Source organism: Mytilus trossulus, chromosome 7 (genome assembly GCF_036588685.1).
Source record: "Mytilus trossulus isolate FHL-02 chromosome 7, PNRI_Mtr1.1.1.hap1, whole genome shotgun sequence".
Taxonomy (NCBI): Eukaryota; Metazoa; Mollusca; class Bivalvia; order Mytilida; family Mytilidae; genus Mytilus; species Mytilus trossulus.
Window position 1 is genome coordinate 65955954 of NC_086379.1, and position 11636 is coordinate 65967589.

The following is an 11636-nucleotide window of genomic DNA, read 5'->3' on the forward strand; positions in this document are numbered from 1 at the left end:
GTGAACTATATGCTCTAACAGCTTACAAGTGATGGAGGTAAGGGAGACTGGACGATAGTTGGCCGCTAGGTGAGTATCCCCTTTCTTGTATAGTGGCACTATGTTGGCATCTCTCCAATCTTGCGGAACTTCTCCTGTATCTAGTGAAAACTGAAAGATTCAGCTTCTTGTCAGAATTGGTGATAATTCTGCAGCAGTTATTTGCAGTATTTTGGTTGGTATTTCATCTGGTCCTGCTGCTTTGTTGGTGTTAAGGTTTTTTAACAGTTTGAATACCCCATTTTCAGTTACTGTGATGTCATTCATTGTATTGATGTTACTAGGACCTTTATCGGAAATAGTGCTATTATCTTCTTTTGTGAAAACCGAGCAAAACTGTTCATTTAAGATATCGGCTTTACTCTGGCTGTCGCTTTTATTGATCTCTTTATAAAATCCATGACTTGTTGAACAACTTGTTCATTTTCCTGCTAAGCCGTTTTACTATTTATTCTAGTGATAATGTTCCAAATTAATATGTGCTATTCAGTAGACCAAATGGTCTTGATACCATAACTGAAAGCGGTGCTCTTAAGAAAGGAGGCCAATACAGAGAAAACATATTAACCACTATATGGTTATGTCGTTCCCCATTCCCCATATTGAGCCAAGTAAAAAAAAAGAAAAATGTGTTCTTTGAATTTTATAGTGTTATGTACTATGTTAAATAAGTAGAGGTAAACGCATGTCAGTTTAAAATACAGGCTCGAATTAGAAAATTAGTCACAATTTAACGAATAGCAACATCCAGTTGTGAAATTTTAAGTGCATTTAAATTTTTTATAATTAGGTCCCCCATGTTCTTAAACATTTCCCAGTACACAAATCAACTTAGAATTTCAGATTGATTTTCATAATTATTGCATTTTATATAAATAATAAAAAAGAAGATGTACCAAGGTGTCCAAATGACACAGAAATAAACAGCTATAGGTCTTGTCATGGTATATGGCCTTCATCCATGAGCAAAGCCTATACCCCATAGTCAGCCATTAAAGGCCCAGAAATGTAATTTTAATACAAATCAAACGAGAAAACTAACAGCATACATGTAGTTAATGTACAAATAAATGTCCAAAATGATTGAAAAACAAACATTTAACAGAGCAAAAAACGACAACCACTGAATTACAGGCTCCTGACTTTGGTCAGACACATTCACACAGAATGTGGTTGGGTTAAACATGTCAGCAGGATCCCAACTCTCCTCCTCCTAACCTTGGACAGTGATGAAACAGTACATCATAAGAATAAACTATAAAAATCAGTTGAAAAAGACTTAACTCGTCAGATCTACATACATGACATACAACAATGTAAAAACATGTGGACTTGACTGGGTACTTGTACAAGTTTTCCTATACTGTAAACTAATGTTGATATTTGTTTATTTTTTTTTATTTTTAGAAATACATTTTTTGTACCAACATGTCGTACCTACAAACAACATTTATACATGCATGTATGTTCACTAAAACACTAACTTACAGGCAGCTGACATATTTCAGAAGAAACTTTCATTGCGTTTTCAAACCTGATTTTAGATTCGTTTGTTTTACACTTGGGAACCAGAGAAGTATTCATATACATAAAAATAAAGTTTTATCAAAGGAGGACACTGAAAGCCACCAAAGAAATTCACAGTCTGCAGCACATTTAAAAGATGAAGATAACATTGTGAGTTTTCAGTTCAAAAACCTTCAAAATACCACAGGAACCAACAGCTTCAGTCATAAGGGAAAAGGAAAATATAGATTACATAATAGAATCTTGTCAGAGGATTGCTTTGATGATGATAAACAAATGATGGAATCAGTAAAGAACTTGCATATTGAAGACCAGTTTGGAAACTTGGCAGGAGAAAAAATAAAGAGTTATGATAATGATAATTTACATATTGATAGAGATCAAAGTAAAAATAATGTTCAAAAGAAAAGTTGGAATATTGACACAAGTGATAGACAATTTGGTAAACAGAGACAAAGTAGGCAGAGAAACCCTTCCAATTCAGAAGCTGAAAACAGAATAAGTTTCAGCAAAAAAGATGCAAAATGGAGAAATACATTTGGTACCTTAAGTAATGAAGTTGAAGACAGTAAACAAGAAATGTAAGATTAAATGAAGTTTAATTAAGTTTTAATTATTTCCCAACCTTAGTTTCATGCTGTATAACTACATATGTAGACCATGTAGACTGAAGTATATGCACAAGAACAAGCAAAGACATATAATCTTATGTCACATGTGATAAAACTAGTTTTTATAAACTTTATCCTCATGAATTTTATCTTGATCAGTAAAAGAATTAATTGTACATAGAAGGGCTTACAAATGTACAGTAAAACTAAGTTCAGAAAAGCCATGTTACTCTATAATGGTGATACAATAGTTTTAAAAAAACTTGTACAAGCACAACAATAATGAAACATATTCTATTAGATCTATCAAAGAAAGCTAGCAGTAATTGAGGGTAAAAGAGTCCATGTTTGATACGTACTTATATTGTATGGGCTAGAACTTTATCAAATATTGAAAACAACACGTTATTAATTTCTTGCGTCCGAAGCGCTTTTCTGGATTTACCTTCATCAGGAACGCTCAAAGCCAAACATTTGAAATCCGAAGATGTATAAGTACCGAAACCGTTGAAGAGCTGTATGTCAAAAATACCTAAAATAAATAGCCAAATTCATCTAAAGCCAACTTTGCCTGAGGGAGTTGAAACCTTAGTTTCTTAATAATTCATAAATTTATAAACGGACAATTTTAGTAAAGTTTGTTTAATCATGTCAGTACCGAAATACTGACTACTGAGCTGATGATACCCTCGGGGACTGATAGTCCACCAGCAGAGGTATCGACCCAGTGATGTAAAATATTGAAAACAACACGTTATTAATAATTTCTTGCGTCCGAAGCGCTTTTTTTTTTATCAACTTGTGTCATAGAAACATGTGTTTTTGGTCTATATAAGGTCATTTAATCAAAAAAGAAAAAAATCAATTGACCTTGGGAAATTCAGATTTGTTTATCTTTACAAATACTTTGATTTCAAGCTAATGAATAATGGAATTTTTTTAATCTTCCAACAGATTTGATGAACCGTTTGATGAGAAAGACATGAAACCTCACATTAGATTGACTAGTAAAGATAGACGTAATGATCCAGATTGGTATGGAAGAAAAATAGAGGAATATGGAAAGCAGGGAAAGGTACAGTACACACTGAGAGTACTGATTCTTATACTCCAAACACTGTGTAAAGACTTGGTGTCACACCAAGAAACTCAGAAAAATTTCCTAAGTTTATTTACCATGTTTACTGGTATTGAAGTTATTGTCAACTGCCCAACACTTTGCTCGGGGGGACATTCGTGTAGAAATACCAGGGTCTGTACCTCTGTTCTTGTTATAATTAGTGCCCTCACATGTACAATTCATGCCAGCTGATATCATACTATATATATATGTAGCTTCAATGTTTCAGACAATTCCCCAAAATTAAATGAGTGTGAATCAAATATTTAAAAAAAGAGTTATTAAATTGCTGTGAATTAGCTCTCAAGGATTTATTTCTCTTACATACTTTAAAACAGTTTTTAAGAACAAAAAGAAGGTTTTTTTAAGTGACAGATAAAATGTGTGTAATAGGGAGAACATCGTCTCTGTTCTTTTATTAATGACCAGTTTTAAAATGCAGTGATGGTATAATCATATACAATACACATGTTTTATTGTCAACATGTGTTTTTTCTGCCTTACATAATTTTCCCTGAAAACTTTGTATTAAACAATGCCATTATATTTGTTCCGGTTGGAAAAGACATTCTACAACCTTACTCTGTAAGGAACAAATATTCTATAACCTGTATTCCGTAAGGATCTAATTCTGTAACAGTGGGATAGTGTTATGTATAAATGTTATAGATTAACCTTATTTTCAGGTAAAAGAAGCTATTAGAGTTTTTGATGTTTGGATGTTGGAACATGATAGAGTAATGCCAAACAACTTTGTCATGTCTCAGCTTTTGTCTGTGCTTGCCAAAGCTGGGTATACAAAGAAAGCTTTTCAAGTCTTTAACCAGGTATTTACATAGGAGTTATTTTTCATCAGAGTTATTTTATAAGTAAACAACAGCAACAAAAAAGGGCAAAAAGAAAAATAATTAAACAGACTGTCTCAAACATTCCTTAGATGTATCATACCATCAATTATATACAACATTAGTAGTCACATGGTGCTACACTCTAATACTGTAAATTAAAAAAATATTTTTACAAATGACTTTTAATTGATTATATTATAGAAAATCCATGATCTTCTAGGATAACTGGTAGAAAGCCACTGTGTAAGAATAGTTGGTAGCTGTCTTAATACCTTCCTGCTTGTATTATATATATATATATGGCATTGCGATTGAAATCAATCATCATCAAAACTTTGATATTTGAATGTTTTTTTCCCCTTTTTTTAATGTGAAGTGTATAATTTCAAAAGAATTTTTTACTTTCCAGATGAAAAAGCTAGGGATTGTTCCAAATAATTACATCTACTCTGCTCTATTTAATGCCTGTGCAAACTCTCCATGGCCTGAGGATGGTTTACAGAGAGCCAGTATCCTCTTACAAGACATGGCTGTAAAAGACATTACACCTAACACAGTAACATACCACTCTATGATCAAAGCATTTGCTTTCTGTGGTGATGCTAGGACAGCTTTCCTCTTGGCAGATAAGCTGACAAGCATAGAGAAAATATCTCCCAAAGGTTTCAGCCATTTACTGATGGCAGCTATAGCTGATAAAAAAGCTGGCTTCTGGTACGCTGTTCAGGTAAGATGTCATAAAATTATATGTCATAAAATTATAATAGTGGCTTGGATTATACTGTAAAACAACTAAATTTGCAAGTTTTACTAGAAGAAAAAGAACCCTGGCTTAAATAAATTGTGACTCACAGACTAAACCCAAAATAAAGTACCAGAAAAAAATAAGTTTGTTTACAATATCTAAATGTTTCAATTTAGGATTTTTTTTTCAATTTTATTATAATTTAGAAATAGTTAAATGAAGTGGAAGTCTAACATGGTGTTAGTTTTGAAGTTATTTTGACGTTTTGACATTATTATTTCAGACTTAACATTGTTGAAATTTCTAATCCGGTACCAGGTAATGGTTTCAAAATTTAATTTTTAAAATGTTTTTTATAGATTTGGAGATGGATGTTAATAAAACGTGTGCAGCCTGATCTTAAGTTATATAACTTGATGTTACGTGTGATAAAAGACTGTGAGATCAGTGATCCTAAACTGACTAAGATGTTGCTATCACCAATAAATCCTGCTGCAACATTAAAACTACTAAAGGGAGAGAAGTCAGGAAAAACAGAAGAATTTTTAAACAAAAGAGACATCTTGTCCCTTCCATCTACAGAAAGTACAGACAAAGGAAATGAACTAGAGGACACTTTTCCTCAATCAGAAAGCTGTAACTTTGATTTAAAACTAAATGAAAGATCAGAGACACTTAAAATGACAGATCAGGAGAGTAAAAACTCATCTGATATTGTTGAAGTATCCACATTAAATGAAAACGTTCCAACTGTAAAATTACCAAATGTTTTGAAACCTAGTGAAGATTTTTCCCACATTATCTCAGTAAGTGATCTATCAACGCGGTGTGACAGGTTTGCCTTGGTTGGAGGAATGATGGGATATTTTAAAGATATGGAAAAATATAATGTGACACCAAATGTGGAAACATTTGATCAAATGTTATCACTCATCAGTCCAGAGGAAGAACAGACAATGCTTGATGTTATGAAGAGTAAAGGAGTCAAACCAGATATAGATCTCCTTACAAATTTGATGTACAAGAGATGTAAATCTATGAAGTATACAACAGCAAAGGTGATTTTAGAATTTATGTTTTAAATTTTATGTCTGTTATTCGTTATTAGTTACAAGGTATAGAGAATTTGAAAATCATATGAAAGTTAGCCAGCAAGTAGACATTTTATCCCATTTTAAACATATCTTTAGAATTAACTCTCTACAATGTTTACATGAAACTTTTTGCATAGTTTTGAATAAAAGGTGATGCAAATTAATTATAACACTAATGAGAAAGCAGTCAAACTGCATAAAAAAAAAATCTATGGGTCAACATAATTTGTGTCTTGATAGAAGCATAGAAGTGTATGCCCCTTTGTCAAATTTGTCAAAGGTTGTCTTTGGTTCATGTCTGTTTAAATTTTTTTTTTTTCTAAATTGTATTTTGTCCTCAATTAGGCCATTTGTTTTCTCAATTGTATCATAGGTGGATCCAGGGGGGCCCTGGTCCCCCTTTCGTTGGAAAAATTTGGTTGATTATATAGGGAATCACTGAATCATGACTGGAGAGGCAAAGGTCAGTCAGCCCCCACCCCCCTTAGGAAAAGTTCTGGATCCGCCACTGTGTATTGTTTTTTTATTTTCCATGTAAGGGTCTTTAAGCAACCTTAACAGCAAGTTTTTTTCTCCTTGTTGAAGGCCATATGGTTTCCTATACATTGTAATTATTTACATCCATTTCATTGAAAAAAATGGAAAACAACATGTTTAATAATTTATTGCGTCCGAATCACTTTTCTGGATTTACCTTCATCAGGAACGCTCAAAACCAAACATTTGAAATCCAAAGATAAGTACCACAAATCGTTGAAGAGCTATGTATCAAAAATACCTAAAATAAATAGCCAAATTCATCTAAAGCCAACTTTGCCTGAGGGAGTTGGAACTTTGCTGGATATATGTCTCACTGGCAATCATATCATATCTCCATACTTTAATATTTATTAATAAAATTGTATACTGATCTCATAAAACGAAATTAAGGAGATCTGGTACAATTGTCAATGAGATTTTTTAAGCTGGTTGTGTGCTTATTCTAGTTTTTAACCCACTGTCATATGACTGTTGTTCTGTTTGTACGAATAAAATTTTAAATTACATATCTTTATATAGTCAATAGTATCCCACATCATGATGAATCCAGCAATGTATAAAAACATTTACATTATTCCAGGAAGTCCTACAGGTGATAGCTTCTAATAAACTTGTACCAAACATGAGAACATACAGTGTTCTGGCCATGACCTGTGTGACCTTGAAGGATGGTAAAGAACTACTTCAGAATATACGGGTTTGTTTTATTATTTTTTATTAATATATCGAGATTGTAACTTTGATTTGTATTCACTGTTAAAATCTATGAATCTATCATCCTTATTGAAGATAAAAATAGGGTATGATAAGGACTGCAAACAACATGAAAGTGACTTCCAAGATTACAGTGAAACCATTTTTGTCCAACCTATCCTGGACTAAGAATTTTAAAAAGATTAGAAAGTCATTAAGTTAGAGGAGTTGATTTTCCTTGACTATTCACTGCATGTCATCATGCAAGACTTAGGTTCAGATCAGTTAAAACAGGGTTTGAGGTTTTAACATATTTCGAGGATACTGCAAAAATGTTTTCAAAATTTGGAAATAAAATTTATTCTTTTACTAATTGTTGCTTGCCAAAACTCAACTTTGTGTAATGCCAAGATTTATTTCAACACTATTTGTTTCCAGTTATGTTCTTATACATCTATAGAGACCAAGTTTATTACATCACAATATGTCCATGACCCACTTGTGGAGAGTCTCATCGTGCTCATTGGCAATCATACCACATCTTCTTTTTACATGTACATGGGACCCAGGGAAGGCACTTCCTCATCTCAACTATGAGTTGGTGTTGTCTATGCTTTTGCATAACGGAAAGTTTGCCTCTTTAGGTGCTTACCTCATTTTTAAAGTGACTTCCCTAGAAACCATGTATGTTATAATGAAACACCCTAAGATGAAATAGAAGAACACATTGATTTTCACTCTGTCCAAATATCATCCATGGAACTATATGACAGTCTTGGAATATGAAAAACTATTCATAATAATGTGTATCTCATAGTATTCTACCCAATTTATACTTTCCATGTCAGATTCTTCTTACAAACAAATTACATTTAATCTATGTTATTGTGATTTCTTAAACTTATTATTTATTTCTTACAGGATGCTGGAATTAGTCCAAATATAACAGTTTATGGAGCACTTATACGTAGAAGTCATTTGAATTTTTATTATAAAAAGGTTTTATTGAAAGAAATGGAAATGGAGGGATTGAAACCAAATACCAAAATCTTACAGACAATAGAAATTCAGCTTAAGAAGGCCAGAAACAAGATATTAGAAAAGGTTTGATTATTTGTTTTACCTGAGATACCTCTACTTCTTAATCAATATGAAGGTTCCATTGCTTAGGCCAGTTTTAAATTAAGAAATAATTCATGGGGGCTTGAATATATCGTAATTTTACCACGGGTTGGCCTTTTATGACAAATATTTTACCCTGAGCGATAGCCAGGGGTAAAATATCTGCATAAAGGGACAACCCGTGGTAAAATCTAGATATATTCAAGCCCCCATGAATTATTTCGATTCTAATAAGACAAATACGGCAATTCCTTTGGATCGAAGCGCTCTAGGTGGAGACAAATATTTGCCGTTCCCATTACGTCATCATTCTATGACGTCGTGTACTTCATTCGTTAACAATCATATGACGTGGGAGTTCAATAGGAACAGCCCAACCAATATATTCATATTTTACCACGGGTGTGTACTCAAAGCGTTTGAAGGACATCATGTTAGAATTTACTATAAATAATGGGTCAACTTTATTTTTTATTTAGGAGGAATATAAAGTTTACAATTACAAGTGTATCTTAGATGAATCATCTGATTATGATCTCTTTCCCTGATTCTGTGATTAACTTTGTTATCACTATTTTGTACATTTTTTTGCGATCATTTTTCAAATCATGCTACTGGCTTGAGATGGAAAATTATTGATAGAAACTAAATGATGCATGTGGCGTTGCTAATGAAATTGACATGAAATTGACAATGTGGTTATAGGTAAAATAGCGATAAACAGATTATCATTGGTCATCTCAACTTGATTGCTTTTCTCACTTTCGCTGTACCTGGCTCAAGCGAAAAAATCAATCTCGTTGAGATGATTAACGATAATCTATAATTATCACACTTGGGTTGGTTTCTCTGTTACTATGAGAAGTATTTGGTCTATGAAATGTATATATCTGATTTGAGACATGCCCCCCTCAGACAATTCATTTTTAAGTAGTCAGAAAGTAAGGTTTTGCACTTAGTATGAAAAAAAATGTGGTACATGTATGATTGAAAATTAGAAAACTTTTCACCAAAGACCAAATGGTTAAGATTTAATCAATGAAAGATCAGGGTACAACCTCCTACAATGATAAAAACTATTTAGTAAGGCCCTGACTGGACAAAATGTTAACAATATACCAGCTGTGCAAGACCATCACGAGAGGTCAAGGTTGTTTAACACCCACTAGTACTAGTAGTTAAAACAATTTATAGGGTTTGTTTCATTAACATTTCATTGTTCATTTCATTAATGTTTCATTGTTTGTAACAACTTTAAATAATTTAAAAAAATAATGTCAGTTATGGTAGTTGTGGGGAGAAATAAAGAACTGAAGAAGGGCCAAGGCTAATGGACGAAACGTCTTGAAAAACTGGTTTATTGATACAATTACATAAAACAATTTTAACCAAAAAAAAAACACTGGCCTGATTACTGTACAAAATAATAAACAATAAACAAATATGATAGACAGCAATCAATAACAACTCCTGAAATACAGCCACCTGACTTTTGAGTCATATTGAAAAATATGTTTGCAAAAGCTGAACACTTTCAGTCTCTTAACAATGGGGAGGGGCCCTAGCAGAACATCATATAAACACCTTGTTAAGAGAAAAAAAAGATTGTTTCATCAGAAAGATACAAAGTATGAAAAATAACTGCCACAGAAACTAGAAATAAGAAATACCTATCTGCAAGATGCTCACAGTTACTGAGACCTATAGTCGCTGTCAGCTGAAATTCGTAGCGGTTATCTGTAAAAATAATCTAAACTATCAATCGCGTTCACTCAAGATATAGTTTTTTACATTCCATTCATAAATCTTCAAAAGAAAAACCACTACTGACCTACCTTTTAAGTGATTGCACTGTAATAATCCTGACCTTCACATTTTCCAGAATGTTTTCCATTATAATTCCGCCATCTTTGTTTCTATGAGGATCATTTGTTTACATATGACATTCGTCACTCAGGTAGTTTCCTGTGATGTTGTTTTCATTGATGTGATAAAGTTTCCCACACTTTATGCAAATTTTATGAAATTGAACTCCACAGGAATACTTCCGTTAAAAACAATGGCGGATTGCACCATTCAAAATCATCTTGAAAAATGTGAAGGTCAGGATTATCACAGTGCAATCACTAAAAAGGTAGGTCAGTAGTGGTTTTTCTTTTTGCGATTTATGAATGGAATGTGAAAAACTATATCACGAGTAAACGTGGTTGGTAGTTAAGATTATTTTTACCGATAACCACTATGAATTTCAGCTGACAGCGACTATAGTTATATATAATAATGTTTCCTAGTCTGAAGTATAATTCTTTACACATCAAATATATTTTGTGTAAAGATGTCATTAATAGTCATGAGAGAACACATTCTTCTTGTGATCTTTTTTTTATTACAATTATTCTTTATTTTTCCATTCATGTTTCATTCCTCAATCTCCCCCTATACTAACTTAAATAAAATTGGACTTATTAATGTCTATTTTAGGAAAAGGCCAATGAATTTAATACTGCAGAGTATAAGAGATTTGATGCTAATTATGAAGATTTTAAAAAGTTCTACCAAGCATGGCTACATAGAATGGATTTGGATGTACCTGAACATCCTTGGACATCTTTTAGAGAAAAGAAAATGGTAGAAACAAAATGAAAGCATTTCAGATTGAGCAATTGTTCACAAGAAATTAAATGTACATTGAACTGCTGATTTTAGAAATAAATAGACATATAAATCATTTAATAAGATGTTTGTATGATCTTTTATGACTTAATACTACTAAGACCAGTTGTTTGAATTATTAGTAATCATGCAATTCCATTAATATGACCAGAGACTGTGATATTCAGCATATGAACTCTTAACTGAAAAAACTTTTCAATTTCATTCAATCATACCAAGGAGGTTATATTATGATATAACCTCCTTGATCATACAAAGTAGTTCATGATAACCTACTTTTGGTTTGATGACCTTCTCAAAAAAAGTTAAATCCCATCTATGAAATACACAATGATAATTCACCAGAAAGTATTAATATTATGTAGGGAATATGTCAATAGAATAGACACCCAACAACTAAAATAAGCAAAATATATCTTTAAAGTAACACAGGAACAAAACACACAAAAAAAAAACATAAATGCAACATCCTAGTAAAATAAGTTCAAGGGCTGTTTTCTCTGGAAAGACAAGAGTGTTCACACTGAAATGTCTCGCCTGTTTTATCTATCATTGAATTTATATTAAAAGTCTGTTTGAAGGGTTAGCTACAAGTATTACATAAAACTTAGCATTATCAATATT

At 32.3% G+C, this 11636-nt stretch overlaps 1 protein-coding gene across 1 annotated transcript; it reads left to right on the forward strand.

The window, feature by feature from the left end:
* The first annotated feature begins 600 nt into the window (after positions 1–600).
* On the forward strand, positions 601–11069 carry LOC134725604 (pentatricopeptide repeat-containing protein 1, mitochondrial-like). The gene is made up of 9 exons (XM_063589551.1): positions 601–716; positions 1447–2147; positions 3132–3252; positions 3984–4124; positions 4555–4872; positions 5250–5948; positions 7105–7221; positions 8139–8321; positions 10821–11069. The coding sequence occupies exons 2-9, from the start codon at positions 1468–1470 to the stop codon at positions 10980–10982; spliced, it is 2421 nt and encodes an 806-aa protein (XP_063445621.1). The 5' UTR covers positions 601–716; positions 1447–1467; the 3' UTR covers positions 10983–11069.
* The last annotated feature ends 567 nt before the right edge of the window (positions 11070–11636 follow it).